At 36.5% G+C, this 23,607-nt stretch overlaps 1 protein-coding gene across 4 annotated transcripts in view; it reads right to left on the bottom strand.

The window, feature by feature from the left end:
• LOC106884153 (voltage-gated delayed rectifier potassium channel KCNH1) overlaps positions 1 to 23,607 on the bottom strand; it is a 435,108-nt gene that overhangs the window by 214,806 nt on the left and 196,695 nt on the right. For all 4 annotated transcript variants that reach the window (XM_014935388.3, XM_014935387.3, XM_052973780.2 and 1 more), the window contains one exon: positions 21,106 to 21,336. In XM_014935388.3, coding sequence (XP_014790874.1) covers positions 21,106 to 21,336 — 231 coding nt within the window. The remainder of the gene's footprint in view (positions 1 to 21,105; positions 21,337 to 23,607) is intronic.

The raw sequence follows: 23,607 nt of genomic DNA on the forward strand, positions 1-23,607 counted from the left end.
GTATTATGCTGACAACTAGACGTTAAAACGGAGAATTGGAATAAACGTATTATACAAGTTGTCAACCATCTCAGTGTATCGGTGAGCTGGCAGAATCGTTAGCATACCAGACAAAATGCTTAGCAGCATTTTGTCCGGCGGCTTCATGCTCTGTGTTTAAATGCTGCCGAGATCGAATTTATCTTTCATCCCTTTCAGGATCGATGAAATAAGTACCAGTTGAGCATTGGGTTCGATGCAATCGACTTACCCACTTCCCTGAAAACGCTGGCCTTGTAGCAAATTTGAAGCCAATATCAATTATAGGTATTGTCATTTTACTTCTTATAATATCTCAAATCTACACGAGGAGATTTGAGAAATTTCAACGACTAAAACGGCGTGTAAGTCGAATTAGGAGCCGTCTTCAGAAATTAATGATCTTGTTTTGTAATTTCCTCGAGCACAGAATTCTGTAACCTGAGTTCCGCAACGCGAGCTAGACCTGTCAAATACACTTCGCACCGAATAAATAAAACTCTAAAAACCAATGAAATATATCCTTCAAGAAAATAAAACCTATTCAGAATACAAATAACATTCAACAGACCGAAAAGATAATGTTCACACCTCAGGAGCTGGAAATTGCACCTATACAGGTATTAGAAATTCGCATCAATCTTTTAAATATACGACTGCAATACTAATTGACTGGCGGAATCGGTACCACACCAGGCAAAAACCATAGTGGCATTTCTTCTAGCTTTTGCACCCTGAGTTCAAATGTCACCATGGTCAACTTTGCACTTCATTCTTTGGAATCGATAAAATAAATGCCAGTGGAGCATTGGAATCGATATATTCGATTAGCCCCCTCCCCCTCCCGTCTTCCTCACAAAATTTCAGGTTTGGGCCCCATAGTAGAATGCATATTGTTATATTTTTAAACTATTAAAAATGATGCACAAATACATAACTCTAATCTCAGAACTGCAAGAATTCTTGGCAAGGTTCTTGAAGCATGACCAGTAAGACAAATGTCCCCTTAGTCTTCTGGCTGTGGACAGCTGACACTTTCCATCCATACCCAGCAAAATAAGCTGCGAATTTTTGACACATAATAATAATAATAATAATAATAATAATAATAATAATAATAATAATAATAATAATAATAATAATAATAATAAGAAGAAGAAGAAGAAGAAGAAGAAGAAGAAGAATCCTTTCTACTAAAGGTACAAGGTCTGAAATTTAGGGGGAGGGGGCTAGTCGATTTCGGCGGAATTTGAACTCAGAACCTGAAGACAGACGAAATACTGCTGAGCATTTCGCCCGGCGTTCTAACGATTCTGCCAGCACTCTTCCTTAACAACTACAACAACAACACCTACAACAACAACAACAACAACAACAACAACAACAACAATAAAAAGAGAGAGTACCTGCCGTGAGCGAGAAAAATATTGGCTTCAAAGCTGAATGCCAGAGACATAATTTCGGCAATAAACTCACGCGCAGTCGCAGTAGTTCGGTATGGCGCTGAAATTCCGAAGTGGACAGAAAAGGAGCAAAAGAAGATGGACAGGAAGTCAAAGAAGCTCCTAACAATGCATGAAGCCTATCATCCACATGCAGACACTACATGAAGAGAGCAAATGGATGAAGGGGACTGATAAGTGTAGAAGACTGCATGTGTATGGAACTCGAGAGCTTAATGAGATACCTAACCCAAAGTAAGGAAACGTTGTTAGTGACTGTTAGGAACGAGGGAGTATTGAGAGCAGAGAAAAAGGGAAAACAAGGGAAGAAGTACAAAAAGACATGAAAAAGAATTACGCAAGAAGGGACTTCACAAACAATTCCATGTAACCACAACAGAAGTTCCAAGAAAAAATAGGTAGGATTGGCTGATGGAAGGAACCCTAAATAAAGAGACCGAGAGCACTATACTTGCAGCGCAGGAACAAGCTCTGGCCACGATCTGAAGGGTTAGCCTGAAGAATGAGAAAGTCTCTCTGCTGTGTCGCATGCCGTAGACTTTCTAAAAACTATTATGAGTTATAGTGACACGACCAGGTAGCGAAAGTGCTTCATTGGAAACTGTGCAAAAAGTGGGAGATAGAGAGAGAGGTAAGACGTGGTATGAGCACAAACCGCAGAGAGTAGCAGAGTCAGAGACTAGCAAAATCCTCTGGGTGCTAGAGTATGACAGACTTCACCTAGTGGTGGTGGACAAGATGCACCACATATGCTGTATAGTTAACGTTGCATTCCCCTTTGAACCACGAATAGTCAAGAAGGAAGGCAAAGAGATAGATAGATACAACCCTCTTAAGTACGAAATAGCCTGGCTATGAAAAATGAAGAAGGTGAAGATAGTGCCATTTATTGTTGGATCCTTGGGAACAGTATCAGAAGGCATCAAGAGGAATATAAAAGAATCTGGAATAGAATGCCCAGTAGAATCGTTACAAAAGGTTTGCCTTCTTGGCACGGCCAGAATAATCAAACATAATGACAGGATTTAGGATGCACCACCCAAAATCTGACATAGAAAGGTTATATATACAACGTATAGAAGATGGTAGAGGTCTTATACAACTAGAAAACTATTACAAAATAGCCACCATAGGACTGCAAAAATACCTACTTCAGAAGCAAGGAAAACTAATACAAATAGCCACAAAACACGAACAAAACATAAAAACTGTTTTCAGTTTTTAAGGAAGCTGACAAATACAAACAAGAAGTCATACTACCTAACAACTATGAAGAAAAAGAAGAAAACAAAAGCTATAAAACAAATGAAATCCAAACTAAAACTAGAACAACAACGGGTCATGATAAAACGATGGCAAGAAAAGCCCCTACATGGTAAATACTGGGCTAAACTAAATGCAAAAGAAATAGACAGAGAAAAATCCCAGCAATGGTTGAGAAGCTCAGGACTCAAAGCAGAGACTGAAGGATTTTTAATTGCAGCACAAGACCAAAGCCTCCCCACCAGAAATTACCAAAAACATATAATGAAAAGAAACATAACAAGTAACTGCAGAATATGTGGAGATGGACAAGAAACAATAAATCATATTATCTCTGGCTGCCCAGTCCTGGCTAAGAAGGAATATATTCACAGACACGACAGAGCTGGGACCTATATACACTGGAAGCTATGCCAACACTATGGAATAACAACAGAAAAAAGATGGTATAGGCACACGCCAGAAAAGGTCACAGAAAATGAGAAAGCCTCCATACTCTAGGATATGCCAATACACACAGATAGAGAAATTAAGGCCAATAGGCCAGATATAGTTGTCAGAGATCATGAAGAAAAAAAATGCTTTCTAATTGATGTATCAATAACAACAAATCTCAACGTTTCTCTAAAAGAAATGGAGAAACTTCCAAAATACAAAGACCTGGAAATAGAGGTAACTCGAATGTGGAGTCTAAAAAGAGAAACAATTCCTATCATAGTAGGCGCCTTAGTTATAATAAAACAATATTCAGGCAAATACATAACAAAACACCAGGACTTACAAATATATATAACATACAGAAAATTGCACTACTGGGCACTACATACATCCTACGCAAAACACTCTCAATACAGTAACCATAAGAGCCTCACAGCAAACCACTGCACATACCCAAGGCACATAAAGCTGCGCTCGGTAGTGAAGTGAAAGCACACTATAAAAATAAAACTACTGAATAGTAATAATTCAGTATGAAGCAGTGATTCTCATGGCTTTTGATTTTAACTGATTAGTAGTGTTGTTATGTACATGTTTTGTCTTAGTGTAAAAAGATAACGGGCTACAGCAAATATTCTGCTCAGTACCACAGATTTACTTGTCAGTTGCTTGACCATAACCAGTTGAGCATGTTCTTTGTTGGCTGACGATATGTGCATCTCTGATCATGAGCAGAAGTAGTCGGGAAGCAAACATAGCCAATGTGCCGAGATAGGTTCTTTGGAGTTAGAATAATTCACCTTTCGAAACATTCATCATCCTTAAAACAACCCTTTATTCAAGGATCTTTTGAGCGGGATGGGCTACTCAACCTGAAGAAAATTCTAACTAGGCCCCACCTGCAAGGGCATGCACTGTTTATCTTGATATGAGATCACCATGTCACTCACATATGGTTGTGATGCATGTGCCTGGTGTACCCTTATTAGACGGGTAGTCATGATGGATATAATGGGCTTTGTATATTTGTACCGGCATGCGTTGCTCTCTCTCACTCAACGATGATGATGATAATGATGATGATGATGATGATGATGATAATAATAATAATAATAATAATAATAATAATAATAATAATAATAATAATAATAATAATAATAATAATAATAATAGTAATAATAATAATAATAATAATAATAATAATAGTAATAATAATAATAATAATAATAATAGTAATAATAATAATAATAATAATAATAATAATAATAATAATAATAATAATAATAATAATAATTACAAACATATTAAATAACACCGGTATTATTTCACCCAAGAATAACAATCGAGAAGTACGTACTGTAAGCTTGTTAAGAAAAAAGTACGAAGATATGAACGTGCAAAACAATCTGACAACAGAAATAAACGAACCGGTACCCTACGAAAACGACGACCGTCAAAATAAAGGGCCGGACGTTGATCCTCATGTCCCGCAAACAAAACCAAAACGGCATAAATGGACACGTGAGGAACACATTTCGATCCTACACGCCTATTTCACAGCAGTACTCTACCCAAGAAACGAAAACGCAACAACACATACATATAAAACATGGAAGAAAAATAATGTAAATATAGACCTCGATAAAACAATGAACCCTAACAAACTAGCTAACATAAGAAGATATATTCTAAAAGCAAAAAAAAATATCAGAAATAGAAATAGAACAATTGAAAGGAAAAATACATCAGGAAAATCTAGATAGTAGTCACACAGCAATGCTAAATGATAATATAAACACTGAGATAGCAAAACACGAGGACAAACGTAACATTTCCGGCAAAAACGAAGTAAACAAAAAACAACAAACCCAGACCATAGAGATGTATAATAGTGTACAAAAAGCACCAAACCAGAACACCACAGACAAACATATGAATGAAAAGGAAGGCAAAACAAATATAAAGCCTGGAAATAACGAAGGGAAACCTAATAATTACGATACTATGAAAATGAAAATAACCGAAGAACTGAAAACCACAGATCTTAGAATGGACCACAGATTATATCTCCCAAAAATCAAAATAGACAATAAAACAACATCAATAATAAATAGCATAAACCTGGCCGTCACGGAACTAACAACCACAGAAACAACAGGCAATATCACTGAGCTAAATGACATAATATATGCGGCAGCCACTGCAGCCACAAAAGAAGCAGGATACTCACTCAAACCCATCCGAACAGGAGTTCTACCACCCAAAACAGACCTTGTGGATAAATAACATCCAGAACAAAATTAAAAAAAAGAGAAAAGATTTATCGATTCTCAACGAAATTAGTAAACAATCAACACTACTAAGTAACAAGAAGAAAACAAAAATACTGTACAAATACAGCATTACAAAAAAAGACTTACCTGAGGCAAAAGAAAAACTAAAGCAAGACATCCTTGCCAAAGCACAGAGGATCCGCCGGTATGAGAAACGCCAACGTTTCTTTGAACAAAACAAACAGTTCAAATCCAACCCCAAAAAACTCTACCAAGAACTGGGTAAAAATAAAATAGACATTACTTCAGCACCAACAGCAGAAGAACTAGAGAAATTCTGGAAACAAATATGGTCGGTGAAGCAACAACCCCAAAAAAGGACCATTAAAACAACGAACTTAGCACCTGAGCAACTCTGGGCCCCTATAACAACTGAAGAGGTCACCCAGACACTGCAAAGACTAAGCAACTGGAAGGCACCTGGACACGACAAGATCCCCAATTTCTGGTTAAAACACCTGCCAGAAATGCATAAAAAGCTGGCAGAAAACTTTAACAACATAATAGCAGAGCCAGAGACAATGCCTGAATGGCTCACAAAAGGGAAAACCATCTTAATCCCCAAATCCACGGAAACGGAGAAACCACAAAACTATAGACCTATAACCTGTCTCCCTACGATCTACAAAGCCTTTACTGCAATAATATCGCAGAGATTGAGTAAACACCTGGAAAATAACAACCTGTTTCCAGAAGAGCAGAAGGGATGCTGCAAGGGCTCATACGGCTGTAAAGATCAATTATTGATCAATAAAGCCATAACTGAAGACAGCCGCAGCAAAAAGAAAGGCCTCAGTATGGCCTGGGTGGACTACCAAAAGGCTTTCGACAGTGTTCCCCACACGTGGATTCTGGAAACACTAGCCATAAACAAGGTGGCACCAATTATCATAAAATACATAGAGCACTCAATGAACAAATGGCAGACAGTGCTACAGCTCCAAACAAAAGAGGCACTTGTGAAAACGAAAGCCATCCCCATTAGAAGAGGAATATTCCAGGGAGACACGCTCTCTCCACTCCTGTTCTGCCTGGCACTCACACCTTTAACAGAATTGCTAAATAGAACTGGATGCGGTTACAAATGCTATGGAAAAACAGTCAGCCACCTTCTATATATGGATGACCTAAAATTATATGCAAAAAACGACAAAGAGCTAGAAACACTACTACAGACAGTACACGGCTTTACCAAGGAAATAGAAATGAAATTCGGATTAGAAAAATGTGCCAAAGCAACCCTGAAAAGAGGAAAATTAGTTAAAAGTAGCAATATAACACTAGATAAAGCCAATGAAATAAGAGAACTAGACGAAAGCCAACCATATAAGTATTTAGGAGTCAATGAACTAGATAGGATACAACATACACAAATGAAAGAAAAAATAAAGAAAGAGTACTATAGACGAGTTAGATCAATACTAAAAACAGAGCTCAATGCTAAAAACAAGATAATGGGTATCAACACTTTAGCTGTCCCAGTTATAAGCTACAGCTACAACATCCTTAACTGGACACTAAACGAACTATGTAAAATAGACAGGAAAACAAGAAAAATAATGACAGGATATAGGATGCACCACCCAAAATCTGACATAGAAAGGCTATATATACAACGCACAGAAGGTGGCAGGGGTTTTATACAGCTAGAAGACTATTATAAAATAACCACCATAGGACTGCAAAAATACCTACTCCAGAAGCAAGGGAAACTAATACAAATAGCCACAAAACACGAGCAAAACAAAAAACTGTTTTCAGTATTTAAGGAAGCTGACAAATACAAACAAGAAATCAATCTACCTAACAAATACGAAGAAGAAGAAGAAGAAACAACAAAAGCTATAAAACAAATGAAATCCAAACTAAAACTAGAACAGCAACGGACCATGATAAAACGATGGCAAGAAAAGCCCCTACATGGTAGATACTGGGCTAAACTAAATGCAAAAGAAATAGACAGAGAAAAATCCCAGCAATGGCTGAGAAGCTCAGGACTCAAAGCAGAGACTGAAGGATTTTTAATTGCTGCACAAGACCAAAGCCTCCCCACCAGAAATTACCAAAAACACATTATGAAAAGAAATATAACAAGTAACTGTAGAATATGTGGAGATGGACAAGAAACAATAAATCATATTATCTCTGGCTGCCCAGTCCTGGCTAAGAAGGAATATATTCACAGACACGACAGAGCTGGGACCTATATACACTGGAAGCTATGCCAACATTATGGAATAACAACAGAAAAAAGATGGTATAAACACACGCCAGAAAAGTTCACAGAAAACGAGAAAGCAACCATACTCTGGGATATGCCAATACACACAGATAGAGAAATTAAGGCAAATAGACCAGATATAGTTGTCAAAGATCATGAAGAAAAAAAATGCTTTCTAATTGATGTATCAATACCAGCAGATGACAACGTTTCTCTAAAAGAAATGGAAAAACTTTCAAAAATACAAAGACCTGGAAATAGAGATAACTCGAATGTGGAATCTAAAAACAGAAACAATTCCTATCATAGTAGGTGCCTTAGGTATAATAAAAAAATATTCAGACAAATACATAACAAAAATAGCAGGACTTACAAATATATATAACATACAGAAAATTGCACTACTGGGTACTGCACACATTCTACGCAAAACACTTTCAATACAGTAAACATAAGAGCACCACAGCAAACCACAGCACATACCCAAGGCGCACAGAGCTGCGCTCGGTAGTGAAGTGAAAGCACGTTATAAAAATAAAACTACTGAGTAATAATAATAATAATAATAATTATAATCTACGGGATGCCTGTTCAGATTGACAACAAGATCAAGGTGAATCGTACATAAATAATTATAAAGAACTGGAACAGCTCTTTATAATTTTTTCTAAAATATTAAGTTCTATGATATACATCTTGGTCCTCTCTACATCCGAATATTTGCAACGAAAACTTTGAAGAAGCATTTGAAGTACAAAAGAATTGAAGCAGAATTATGTAAAAAGTAGAATATGAAAGTAAATATCCTGTAAAATATGACAAAAACACAAGATATAGAAAAACGATGCCAAACATTGAAAAACTACACCAAGGATTGCAATTCTACGTTCAGTAAATATATATATATATATATATATATATATAAAGGGAAGAAAACACGTATGTGATGCTATTCAGAATCGTGTGTTTGTCAATTTTGACTTTCAGTCCACTTTTACGTATACTATGCAATTAACCCCCGATACAAAAACAAACAATTCAAAATAATACAACACAAAGCGGCGAGTTACTGAAATAACATTGGAAACAACAAAACAAATGCACATTAGAAGAAAGCATTACTCTTTTCTTTCAAAATACAATGCAGTACACGCCACAAGAATGTACATCCGGGGTATAATAGAAACCCGTATAATTATTTTACAATGATAATATATACAACGATCAACCAACGTAGGTATTGCGTGCACATTGTTGAGTAAAATGCCTTTCACTACCCCACTCGCTTTACGGATGTAATGCGTTCCTGAAAATCTGGCGTAACGCGAAATCCCGTAATGCGAAATTCATTTTCCTATTGATTTTCATATTTTCAAGTGAGATTGCTTTCTTATAGACTTTAATGAAAAAATAAATAAATAAAAAGCAGAAGAAAGCAGAGAAAAAGCAACATAATTTCTAAATATACGCATAACAATACAAATCCATAAAGACACAGAAACACTTAGAAGAATAAGTTAGGGGATTAATGAGAATCATAATATCGCAAGAGTGCGTCCTTACCACAAAAGATGTTGACTACTGAGTGAGGGATGGTGGTAGAATGAGAATTACTAGGAGGATGAGGGAGAACATTTGCTATCTTATTGTTCATTATCACGGACGCCAGCTTGAGGGTTGAAGAACACATCCAAAGTTGTTTGTTGTTTATGACGGTTCAGTAAAGGAACTGAGCTTATTGTAAACTCCTCTAGTAATTTGCATTTTCCGTTCACAATTCATTATCAATAAAATCCTGCAGACCTTCTTCTATGAGTGCCAAAACCCTTTAGCAATAATTTTTGCAGTCAATTTAAGTGTGTAGGTGGAAATTCCATTGTTTCATCTGTATTCTCTGTTTGTTCTTTGTCTAAAAGCATCAACTTCTGGTTAGATAAACCTTTTTCTCTGGGACACAAGCAACTCAAGTTATTTCATCCTCTTTGATTTTTCAACTCTTTCATCCTTTGTAAGTTTCACAATATTTTTCCAATATTTTGATGTAGACTTTCTGTTTGAGGAAAACTTGTAATGTCAAGGATACAGTCTGGCCATACACTTTTACAAGCATTACTCAAAGTTGAAGCTTCTGCTTCATCCCGTGACACAGCTATATTATCCGCAGTTCCATTATGACAAATTTTTATCCAGAAATCTCTAGCTATTGGTTTATCTTCCCTATCAATTACTTTCATAAGTTGTTTGAAAGTTCTCATATAATATGCCTTGAAGTTAACTATCACACCTTGGCTGGAGCCAAAAAGTTGTATTCTTGGGAATGTATTCTATTCTCACATTAACAAAAAATCATCTAAGCCTGCTGCTGGGTGGCTTCGGTACAATGTCTAAAACAAGCAATGTTTTGTTGGAAATATATTTGGGTTAGTACCTTTCCACTGAAAGGCAAAAATTATTTGTAAGCCACTCTTTGAAAAGGCTCTTAGCCATCCATACCTTCTTATTTAAACACTAAACAAGAGGAAGATGGAACTTTGCGAAACCTTTGAAAGCTCTTAGATTTTCAGAGTGATATTCATAAAGAGACTTTAACTTCATATAACCAGTGGCATTTCTTTCCAAAAGAAATGTTAGATGATTTTTCGAAGTTTTAAAACTTGGTTTTGATTTTTCTTCTCAAGAAATAAAAGTTCTAGCAGGTATACGCTCCCAGAAAAGTATAACTACTCAGGTGTGTAACCCACTTGAGCAAGCATTTTCTTTAATTATCCAGGATAAATTGTAACAACCTCTATACCGACACTCGCTGATTCACTAGTCATTTGTATGTTGTGAAAATTCATGTGTTTTTTAAACTCGCCTTTACTAATAAAAAAAAAGGTGTTCCATTAGAAGTTTCACTTTCCTTTTTTTCTGCAAATCGTTAAACTTTTGACTCTTTTTCTGAATTATCATCGTGTTTATCGGCACATTACACTGATTTTAACCCTCAATTCATAGACTCAAAGTCATTTCATTTTAAGCATTACGTTTGATCCATAGAAAAATAAGGTCCGGACAGTCAAGGGAGTAGCTTCTTGAACACTCGACATAATTTTCTCTCCGTTGTCACATATTTTTCCCACCGTAGACATTCAATATTTAATGCTTTGGCAATAAAACTCACATTTACTGCCACATCAAGTTTAATATCCAGTGTAATCCTTTTACTGTTCCATTTCCCACTTTAGCCTTCAAGTTCTATTTCATAGATTCTTTCGAGTCATCGTAAATTGAAAGCAAATCCAAACAGCAGCGGCGATTAATTATCCACAACAAATGTGTAATAAAGAAAAATTGGCCGAGCAAAGATTTGCTTTGTGAGAGTAGAAAATTGTCTTATTGCTATTGATGTAGTAATGAAACTGTGATGAGAAGGGGGAAGGACTGGAGAAGAGGATTATGATTACTGTTAACTGAAGGGGCAGCAGACAATTTATAGGCAATTCACCCCTTTACACTTCTGAGTTCAGACTTAAACACATACATATACACACACACACATATGCTGATATCTGTTGTAGCCAATTGGATTCAAAAGTGAACGGGTTACATTGGCTTAGATGTTAGTGACAGCGGTCAAGTATTGTTGGTGTTGTAGTAGTAGTTATGTTGTACTTACTAATTGTATTGTTGTGGCTGTTTAGTCACGAGTCAGCCCTCATTGATCTTAGATCTAAAGACATTTCATTCAACTTTTAAAATGTATTGATACCATTTATATATTTTTAATTGAAATGGATTTTTGTTTCTTTTCTTCTATACTATTGCTGTTGGTGGTTGTGTTGGAGGTTGAAGATAAAAACACATATGCATACACACACACATTCATTCATATATGTGCATATATATATATATATATATATATATATATATATATATGTATATATATATATACACACACACATACACAAACATACTCACATTATTTACCTTATATATGCATATGTTATACTTGGGCATGTGTGTGTGTGTGTGTGTGTGTGTGTGTGTGTGTGTGTGTTTGTGTGTAACGTAATGATAGTTTTTCAAATCGCAAACGATATACTTTGATCTTAACTAAAACCCATGTGGCCATTGAGCTAAAAAGAAAGTGTAGTTTTATACTATGCCATACGAGTTTCCGTAAGAGCGAAAATTACAGACCGCATCCCGAAATTAATGGTCATATTTTACAATTTCCGTGAACGCGAAGCCCTGTATGTTGAGAATAGCCGTAACGCAGGGGATGTCTGTATGTGTGTGCATACTTGCCTATGTATGCGTGCATGTATGTTTATTTGTAAGCATATATGTGTATGCATATTTGTGTTTTCTAGCGAAAAGTGCTCCATACATAATGTGTCAGTCGTGCGCTGACATTCTTATAATCAGATTCTTATTTCTTTACTGCCCTCAAGGGGCTACACGCAGAGGGAACATAGAAGGACAGACAAACGGATTAAGTCGATTATATCGACCCCAGTGCGTAACTGGTACTTATTTAATCGACCCCGAAAGGATAAAAGGCAAAGTCGACCTCGGCGGAATTTGAACTCAGAACGTAGCGGCAGACGAAATACCACTAAACATTTCGCCCGGCGTGCTAACGCTTCTGCCAACTCACCGCCTTTGACATTCTTATAATCAGATTCATCGACATGTGAAATTAGCTAAAGCAACCGCACGGTTTGACGGAATATTGAGATTTACCAAAATGCAGACACACACACACACACACACACACACACACACACACACACACACACACACACACGACATTAGTACTTGTATTTAGTTCTATTAATTCTATATTGAGCTTAATTTATCGTGGCGGGACATAACCAACAGAAACGGTTTTAAAACGGCGAAACCGTAAACCTAGACAACTAACGCATGCACATATAGAAACATTATGTCTTAACGATGTTTATATTTACAAACAATGTAAAATTGTTTATATTTACAAACATTGTATAAACTCTTCAATCTTATTCAAACACGAATGAAAGCAAAACATGAAAGAAATGTTGGGAAAAAACATTAACATATTGTTTGTAAATAAATAACAAAGTATGAACTATTAAATTCAATATCTTTATATATTCCTCTTTATCAGGAGAAAACAGAGTATGGTTTCGAGTTCAAGTTCATCCTTTATTTTCTCTTGATGAAGAGGTATTAACTTCAAAATATAGAAATATAAGATGAATTGCAAATTGCTGGTCTTCCTTCTTCACTTCCGATTTCACTCATATATTTTTCAATTTGCATTGTATTGGGTTTTGAACAATTTCAATTCAAAAGTTTCATATCTCCATACATTTAAAATTTTTTTATACTTTAAGAGAACAAACTTTACACAAACATTTAAAGTGAAATATATGCGTGTTTATCGTGTTTTGTCTGTGTGATTGTGCACGAGGGTTCACTATTAAATGTGTGTGTGTGTGCGTGTTTATATATGTGTGTGTGTGTGTGATATTTTGTATGTTCAGTATTTCTAATTTTTTGGGTTTGTATATATATATATATATATATATGGGGGAGCGGTGTCATTCTTCAAGATGACTCTCATAAGCATACAAACGCAAAAATTAGATTCACTAGACAAGGGTATTTGGCGCCGCCGATATCTGAGCAAGAAGACAAACGTTCGGGTCTTCAGTTCTCTGGTCCTTACTGTCTGGCTCTTTAGTTGTGAGACTTGGAGCCATTAGGAGTAACCCGAGCTCCCTTGGTAACAGTACTCTTCGCAGGATTACGGGTTATCTTTGATCGGATTTCATAACCGAACCAACGATTCTACTCAGAAACTGGGGCGTTCGCATAAGACTGTTTGGTCATGTTACTCGATTTTCCGAGCTGGAAATAGAATGCTCTGTTCTCTGAGGATCCTACTGAGGTGACAGCTCGTGTTGATCGGCCACATGTCACGGGGTCGAAGCGGATGGGCAAATATCTCGCAGAGATGGAGACAGACTGGGACACTGCTTGGTCGGTTAACAGGGACAACCCGAGAAAATATCGACAAATGGTGAATACGCCGACGCGCTGCAACGGTGCATACCCCAATCAATACCCGATCTAGCTGTATGTGTATGTGTATATCTATTTCTGCATGTCAGTGTGTTTGTATGCGATCGAGCTGTTTCCAGTTGACTCTCAGCTAAAGATGAGAGAGAGAGAGAGAGAGAGAGAGAGAGAGAGAGAGAGAGAGAGAGAGAGAGAGAGAGAGAGAAAGAGAGAGAGAGAGAGAGAGAGAGAGAAAGAGAGAGAGAGAGAGAGAGAGAGAGAGAGAGAGAGAGAGAGAGAGAGAGGATGAAAATATTGATTTTTCTGGGTTGATGAAATAAGGAAAATATTCCAAATATTTCTGGGCTCAGAAATGTACTTGAATTGATTTGTTTCTGTCTTTCTGATTCTTTCTGATTCATGCTAAGTATCTCACAAAGCATATATTTTTAAACTGAGGATGAGCCGTCAAATGCACAAATATACAAAATTGACCTATCCACTACGGAAATAGCTTAATTTATAACTGCTTTAAATATCTTTCTAGTGATGTAGGTTACGACGCCCCCTTGCGAGAAATAGACTAGACCGAGCGATTACAAATAGTAGCGGTCAGAGTGTGTTAGTTCGAGTTGAGTTCGCAGTGAAGTTGGAAGGTGTCGGCTGGTTAGTTCATTATTTGTTTGTTAGTTCGAGAAGAGATTGTAAGATCGTTGCGTTGTTATTACGACTGCATCGTTATCGTGTTTATTGTTACGACACTAGTACAGTTTATCAAAACTATCCGTCAGAATATCGTGGCAGTTCCGCGATATTGGAAACGAAGGATACAACAATCTTAAAATAATTAACCTATGCCATTGCGAACGAAAATCCCTCCGAGAAGCGATCAACACACCATGAAGCAGTTCATTGAATGAATTCCCCTCTTCTTTTGCACATCAAAAGTATAGAAGGCATATATTTACATTTATATATTTCTTTCACAGCATAGACTTTTATATCCAATAAAATGAAATAAAATAATTTCTCAATAAGATACACATTGTAGCTCAAGTAAAATGTATCCAGATTTTACGATGAAAACCAATCCCATAGCTGACAATTCATAGCACTGAATATGTGTATATAATATGTACACAAAGTTACAAATTGATCTTCGATCTTCAAACTTTTCACTTATAGTCAAGGTGGATATTTCTTATAAGATTTCCACATACTTCTTTCTCTGCACATTATATTATACACAATGCTCCTCTTCTTGCAATCGATAAGAGGATCCTATCTGCCTATAAGTTTATCAAAATGATAAAATTTGAAGTCGGTAGACGTGATGGATTTTCCTAAACTTGGTAGGTATTTCCTAAACGTGACATCTGCTTACATTGTTACATCAAATTAAATGTCATCGTATCATGTACAAACCTTAGTTAACTTATCTTCCCTAACAGCTCGTCAAGGCAGAAACGTCATATTATATTGTGTCACTTTAAAATAGGCCTTGAAACAGTTCTTTCGCCCCTTTATATAAGTTGACTGTATCACTTTTGTGTGTTGCTTGCTTGTTGCATGCAGAACATGAAACATATTTCCGCTGTTCACAAAATTGGCGCTGTCAATGATAAATTAAGCATTTTAAGAATGTGGGTTTTGGTGGAATAATTCTGTAGAGCTGAGTTACTCCGACGTATAGTGAGGTTTCTTCATGGGTTTCCATTTGTGTGAGTGAAATGGCCCAAATCTCTATCCGTACTTAGATTTCTTGAAGAGATATCCACCACAAAAGAGCATGGAGGTATGATTGCTTGCAGGTTCATCCCTTTTTTGAACACACTTTACCACGAGTAGCACTCTGCACAAACGACATTCTTTAACTTTCCTGTAGTCGAGTATCATATCACTAAGCTCGTGCTGATAAAATCCAGAGTAATGAGTCGTGGTATTAAGAGCGACTGGAAAAATGCTGCATAGCAGATGCAAGGTGTCTTTTCTCGAAAGTGCATGCAGCTTTTAGAATAATTGTTTTGTGATAAAACAATTACGAGTGTGTGCGCACGCATCTGTACATATATATATATATGACTGTATATGTATTGTATTTGTGTGTGCGTGATTGCATGTGCGTGTGTGCGTGTGTGTGTGTGCGTGTGTGTGTGTGAGTGTGTGTGCAAACTAGTGATATATTGACGCATAATATATATGCATACATATGCATGTTTTACTCTTGCACCCAGATCCTTTTGGTCGGACGTTAACTGTTCTGTATAATTTTACCCTAATACTTCCTTAGTTATTGCCCATCCTGTTACAGCCTCATTTACATACACATAGATTTGTGTGCAAGTGTGCTTGTATATACACAGACACACATGTACACATACACGCACACACACACATATACAAATATATACATACAGACATATAATATATGTACATATACATATATGTGCATACATAAACACACGTACACACAAACGCTTACACACACACACATGTATATGCTATTATCGTATCGAAGTGCATTAATGTTTTGTATCCTGTTACGGAGATCAATATATTACATATATCAACTTGCAAATGAATATAGAGCATTTAGTGAAAGGAGCGGGGTTATTTACATTAATGGATCGATGTATTGTATCTAAGTGAAGTGATCGATAACGAGTATTGTAGTGAAAGGGATAAATGTATTAAATTTCACATCACGGACCTGGAAGACCACTTTACACGGACGACCAATTGACATCGTTCTAAATTTGGAAAAAAAAACTATCGCATCATCAGTTAAGAACAAGTTTTTATATATTTGAAATAGAAAATTCGTTTCACACACAAGTGTCGTTGTTGGCATTACAAACATCAATTATGTTTACGCAACAGAAAGTTGAGAAAATTGCTCAACTGCTTAGTGTTCTTTGGTGCAGAAGAGAAAAGTAAAAGTGGAAAGGCTAGAATACTGTGGGCAATATCAAATGCTGGATAATTATAAGACTGGTGTTAGAAGAGGAAAGTAAATATAAGAATAATAACGAAAGTGAGATGGATAGATAGATAGATAGATATGAAGCAAGAAGAAGAGAAGATACGCGAGTAAAAGAAAACAAATACACAAGCACAAGCGCATATGTACACACATATAAATACATGTAGTATGTATGTATGTATGTACGTACGTATGTATGTATGTATGTATGTACAAACAATATATGAGTATATGCATATATATGTACATGTATGTATATACGTTCATCTACATGTACATATAGATACATAACTGAGTAAATGACATGGCAAAAGAACAAGGACAAAATGGTAAACAATGTGCAACAAACAAGCAGGCCACATAGAAACATCCCCTTCATCAGCTGCCACCATTAAAACTCCGGCGTTTCGAAGAATTAAGGCAGTACGCATCGTTAAAATGGTTCTTCCCACGAACACAAATTAAATTGTTCTCGTGGAGGGTAGTGGCGGACAGAAAACAAGACAGGAAAACGAAACGGTGAAATAAACAAACAAAAAGGCTGTACAGCCAGACGTGAAGTGTGTATGTCTTGAACGCTGTGAAGCACGTACAGGAGGGGCAAAGAAGTACGTGCGAGCTTGGTGATTCCAAGAACGAAAAAAAATAGCAGCCGGACACACGTGACCAAGGCTGTGTGAAGAGAAAGAGTAGCAGAGGGAAAAGGAGGGGAGGAAGTAGAATAAAAGTGAGCAACGAGAGGTAGAGAGAGAGAGAGAGAGAGAGATAGTAGTAGTAACGGTGAGAGGCGAAGGACGAGTAACAAGAGAGAGAGAGAGAGAAGTAGTGACAGGTAGAGGCGAAGAACAATAGAGAGAAGTAGTGACAGGTAGAGGCGAAGAACAATAGAGAGAAGAATGAGAGGGGGAAATAGAAATAGAGAGTCGCGTTAGAAAAATAGTTAAAACTTACTGTATAAAGGTAACGCGTGCGTTCTGTCGTGATACAAACAATATATGAGTATATGCACATATATGTACATGTATGTATATACGTTCATCTACATGTACATATAGATACATAACTGGGTACATGACGTGGCAAAAGAACAAGGACAAAATGGTAAACAAGGTGCAACAAACAAGCAGGCCACATAGAAACATCCCCTTCATCAGCTGCCACCATTAAAACTCTGGCGTTTCGAAGAATTAAGGCAGTACGCATCGTTAAAATATGTATGTATGTGTGTGTGTAAGTGTGTGTATGTGTCTGCCTGCCTGCATATCTATCTATCTATCTATCTATCTATCTATCTATCTATCTATCTATCTATCTATCTGTCTGTCCGTCTATCTATCTGTCTGTCTGTCTGTTTGTCTGTCTGTCTGTCTGTTTGTGTGTGTTTGTGAGTGTGTGTGGTGCGTGGTATCTTGAGCAAGTGTCTCTACTAAAGCCTCGGACCAAAGCCTTATGAGTCTATTTGGCAGACGGAAACTGAAAGAAGCCCGTTATATATATTAATACAATTTTTAAATATAAGGAGGATTAAAAAAAATTCAAAGTTATCAAATCTTTTATCAGGATGTTACTAACCTTTCTTGGAGGAAGTGTACACACACACACATGTGTGTGTATGTGAGTGAGTGTATAAAAAGAGACAGCGATTATATATCACCTGAGGAGATTCAACTAGGTCCTATCATACGGGTAAACCGTTACTTAATTTAAATTAAAATCCTGTATATATGTGGATCTATGTTGTATCGAAACATGTGTAGTGACCATTAAACAGCTGTCAAATCATACTCCCTCTTCCTTTTATTCTTTCCTTTTTATTTCTCCCGTACGAGGGATGCCTAAGCCTAGAATTGGTAGCATACCATAATGCTGCTGGCTATCTGCTCATTCTAAGGATGAACGAACTCTTTTGTACTCTAACACGTTCTTAACAGAATACACGTCAACTATATGTATATATTTATATATGTATGTATGTATATATATATATATATATATATATATATATATATATATATATATATTAATACTTTTAGCTCAGATTTTCCTTGGGGCTGGCCAGATTGGAGCAATCTCGAGTATAACCAGCCGAAATTGCAAAGATAATCTGGAACTCGACTGAGGATAGAAAACTCCGAATGACCCGCCCTTGTTTTCTTTTGTATCGTCTGTCTACATGTTTTGTTCTCCCTTTTTTGTATCACCTGTCTGGATGTGTTGCGTTCTTGTCCCATTTTTGTATTTTTTATATATAAAATATAGCGGCGTACGTACACTTTGGTCTCTTATATGTAAGTATATACATATCTAAATTTTGTACGACTCTATTATTCTATTCTTTCCTTCTTTCTATCAGCCCTTTCACACTTTGTTCATTCCACTCTTCGTTCTTTCGTTCCCCCTCTCTCACATTTCCTGGCCTTCTTTTCTTGCTCACTTTCCCTCCTCTTTCACTTCACTGTGTCTCTTTTATTTTTTCTCGCCCTTCCTTAATTCTTCTATCCCTCTGCCTCTACCTCTCTCTTCTCTCCCCACGTGACCGGTGTTTGGTCAAGCCTGACCTTTCTTTCTTGGTTCGACTACCATCCGTGCTACATCTATATTCTGCCCTGTGTCTGCCTAATCTTAGGTCCCTGCCTTAAGGCTTTACTTCCACACACGCCAGCTTAATTTAATTTGTCGTTAGTCGAAAGACACCTGTTGGTATGTTTTGTTAATTGCATTTGTTTTTGTGTAACATTTCTCCATTTTTTTCTGTCCTTGTTTTCGTATACTTTCGCTGCTTTCTTCCAAGGAATCTAATGCTCTTAGCTTAGTTTTTCCTTGGGGCTGGCCAGATTGGAGCAATCTCGAGTATAACCAACCGAAGTTGCAAAGATAATCTGGAACTCGAATGAGAAAAGAAAACTCCGAATGACCTGTCCTTCTTTTCTTTGTATCGTCTGTATGGATGTTTTATTGTCCCTTTTTTGTATCACCTGACTGTCTGGATGGTTTGCATTCTTGTCCCATTTTGTATTTTATATATATATATATATATATATATATATATATATATATATATATATATATATATATATATATATATATATATATATATATATATATATATATATATGAGACGTGTGAGAGAGGTAGAGAGAACAAAAACACATTTGACAGGTGTACATATTCAAATGGAGAAGGAGAGGGAAAGAGAGTGAGGCAGAGTGGGAGGAGAGAAAGATAGAGAAGTTGAATAAATAAGCGAGTCAGTCAGAAAATAAACATGGTTAGTGTTTGGAGTGAAACAAGCCTACACACGACTGGCTGATTCTATGAAACTATTAGAAATAGCAGGCTTACCCCCAAATTGCACTCGTGATCAGCGAGTTAAATTAGATATATACTTACGTTTAGAATGTTCAATACCTTATCGTAGACACCGAGATGTGACCAGAAGGGTTCGCGAAGATGCTCCATGTTTACATTGCATTACGGTGATCAGAACTGATGCCGTATATAAGACTAACAGAAGCGGAATCGAAGTAGTTGGATACGTAGATAACATACATGGAAATAACGTAGACCTGTCGTTTGACAAAAGGACAAATACTGCATTCAACGCGGATATAAGCCGACGTTCTAGTTTGGATGGGTCTCGTTACAAAGAGCTTTTGACCAAAATTCGTGTAGTCATAGTTCTGTCACATTGAGAGAACCTGACAAACTGTAAAGATGAAATTTAAGGAGGTTGATATGATGAATCGTTTGTGCAGCAAGGAGGACGGTGAATAGGAGGGAAAGTATACTTGACAGAAGAGCGGTTTGTTTTCCCTGTTCTCTCTAAATATTTCTTTCGTGGATATATATATATATCTACTTTTCAACGAAACAAAATACTATTTATTTTGGGCATGAAATAACGGATTATGTACGAGGGGGTGCTGATAAAAATCTGGCTTTAACTGTGAATGCATGGTTGGAGGCCTGGTGAAATGCCTGGTTGGAGGCTCAACCTTCCGAGTTCTTTTACAGGGCTTAGAGAAACTGAAAAACCGCTTCAGTAAGTGTGTGAATCTGAGAGGGGAATATGTTTACTAAAATCATAATTAATTGATTCTCTTGCATTTTCTTTTACCCAAAGCCAGGAACTTTCCCCTCCCCCATCCTATGAGTACACTATATCGAAGTGTTTTACTATTCAGTCTCTTTACTTAATGTTTATGATAACTTCTTTTTAATGATGATTATGATTTCAAAATAAAATAGGATATTTTTTAGATAATAATTAAATGTAACTGAATTTAGAGTTGACGTTAAAAAAGATAATAGTCATAACTAATTAGATGAAATAAAGAAATTGCGAAGGAAACTTACTGTTCTTTTTATACAGTAGAATTTCAACCTGTTCCTGTTGTAATTTCTCAAAGGATACACGAACCTTCTCGAGTATATTTTTATCTGTGAGTTCTCCATACATGAAGCTGCATGTGCTACTCTTTTGCATAACTTCAGCTCGGTTGTAACCAGAAAGTTTGCAAAAGCCATCGTTACAATATACAATTGGATAATCGACAATTCGTGCATTGGCGAGTAAGAAGCAGCTATCTGTAAAAGATAAAAATAAAAATTATAATTATTATAACACAGCAGTATATTTCTGTAAAAATATGTAAATGAAAACATAGTGGAAATTGTATATCCTTGCAGGATATCGATGTTATAACGGGAAATACCGAGTGATCTTTGGTTCTACAGTTCGTTTTAGCTATTACGGCTATGGCCAAAATGGAGTATCACCTTCTACCTACTGTTTTTACGATAAATCTCTTCTCTCTATCTTTTATTAGTTCTCCAGAACGGGGACCAATTGTATGCAGAAAGCATGGATTGTCTGACAGAGGTACATAATTATCTTTTTAATTTATTTACAGCTCATAGTACTGATAATGCTGGTACTAACAAAAAGGTATAATTAGATGACTAACTATCAATAGAAAGATAACATAACATCCAAAAATGATTTAGTTGTCGGTAGAGGGAGAAATTTGATGTTAATGTGAGGTTTGACAATTCTAGCACTAAATTGTTGTTGACAATAGTATGTTGTCAGTTATTCACTTACGATTGTTCTATACTTATATCATTATCATCATCATCATCATCATCATCATCATCACCATCATCATCATCATCATCATCACCATCACCATCATCATCATCATCATCATCATCACCATCATCATCAACAAGGCGGTTAACTTGCAGAATCGTTACCACCCTGGACAAAATGCTTTCCAGCATTTCTTTCTAAGACCTGTATGATCGACATTGAAACTTTCACCAGTTCTGTGGACAAGTTATATAATAGCCAGGCACCAGAAAGAAATCTCAGAGTTGATTACAGGCACAAGTCATTATCCTTATATTGAAGGCCACTCAAATATTTCAAGAAATTATTAAAGGTCAGACTGATATAGCGAACTGGCTTGCCATAGCACGAGCAAACCTAATGACCAAGAACGAAAACACTGCTTCAGGAGAGAACTATGGGCCCATAACTTGCCTTAACATTATGCACAAATTGTACACCAGCTCTCTGAGCCAATTCCTCTAACGCCATTGCAAGTCAAATGATATAGTCACTCACAGGCATGTGAAAGAAAGGAGTAACGTGTTGTGCCGAACAACTTTTGATAAATAAGGCTGTACTGCCTGAAGTTAGAAAACACAGCAGGAAATTTGTGACAATACGGATTGATTACAACATGGATTGAAACATCCAAATTTATCCGCTGCTTTAGTTGCTGTCATCAAATGGCTCAAGTAAACCTGGTTCACAATCCCCACACTTGTAACAGAAAATGGAACAATTGTTTCTGATGTTACTAATATTCCAACTGGTATATTCCAAGTGAGTTGTCTATATGTACTTCTGTTTATTTTAGCCATCATTGAACTGTAATTTCTTTTATCAAAATCCACTGGTTATGCTCTAGGTCCACAATAACAAGCGACACCAACATTACCACTAATTTCTTTGTCACGATCGAATAATTTATGCCCGAAATATTTTCAACACTGAAATACAGCTGGATTTAATGACATTTTCCGCTGATTTAAGGACGAAGTTTGGCCAAAAGAAATATTCATAGATAGCGACTGAACATAGAAAAACTGTTCAAAATCTTTACATCAGTTGTATATATATTTCTTCTGTTCCACAAATGATGCGTTACAAATACCTAGATAATGAAAATATATCACAAGTATTGTGAAATAATAAGGCAGAGTAACTAAAGAATATTATACAAGATTAAATAAAAGTGGTCAGAGCTTTCCTCTTCAACAAGACAATATTCCATATTGCATTTGCCGTACCCGTGCTAATACCAGCATTTGTAATATTCGACTGGTCTAGAGAGGAAATCCAATCAATGGAAACCTTAACGATCCTAACATTAGTTGCAAATTTCTACAAAAACAGTAATATTGACAGACTGAGAGGAAAATAAGGAAGACGGACCTTACGATCAATGCAGCCAGCCACTGACTGCTTAGACGGCACTTACTAAACAATAGCAGCAAAAATAATGAACATATCAACGTAAATTTGAAAAACGAAGTGAACAAAATCCTGCTGGTCGGTAGGCAACACCTGCAGAAGAATTAACTTCCTGATGATCTCACATACGCACACAGAAGTGCAGGAAGAGTATACCTCAGTAAAGACCTGGAAGAGAAACACTCTGCATATCACAAAAGCATTATTTACATTTGACGGATATTTGTCCTCATCTTGTTTGTTGTTAACACAACGTTTCGGCTGATATACCCGCCAGCCTTCTTCAGGAGTCTTTGGGAAATTTCGAGCCCCTA

The sequence above is a fragment of the Octopus bimaculoides genome, chromosome Z, assembly GCF_046866305.1.
Source record: "Octopus bimaculoides isolate indiv1 chromosome Z, ASM4686630v1, whole genome shotgun sequence".
NCBI lineage: Eukaryota > Metazoa > Mollusca > Cephalopoda > Octopoda > Octopodidae > Octopus > Octopus bimaculoides.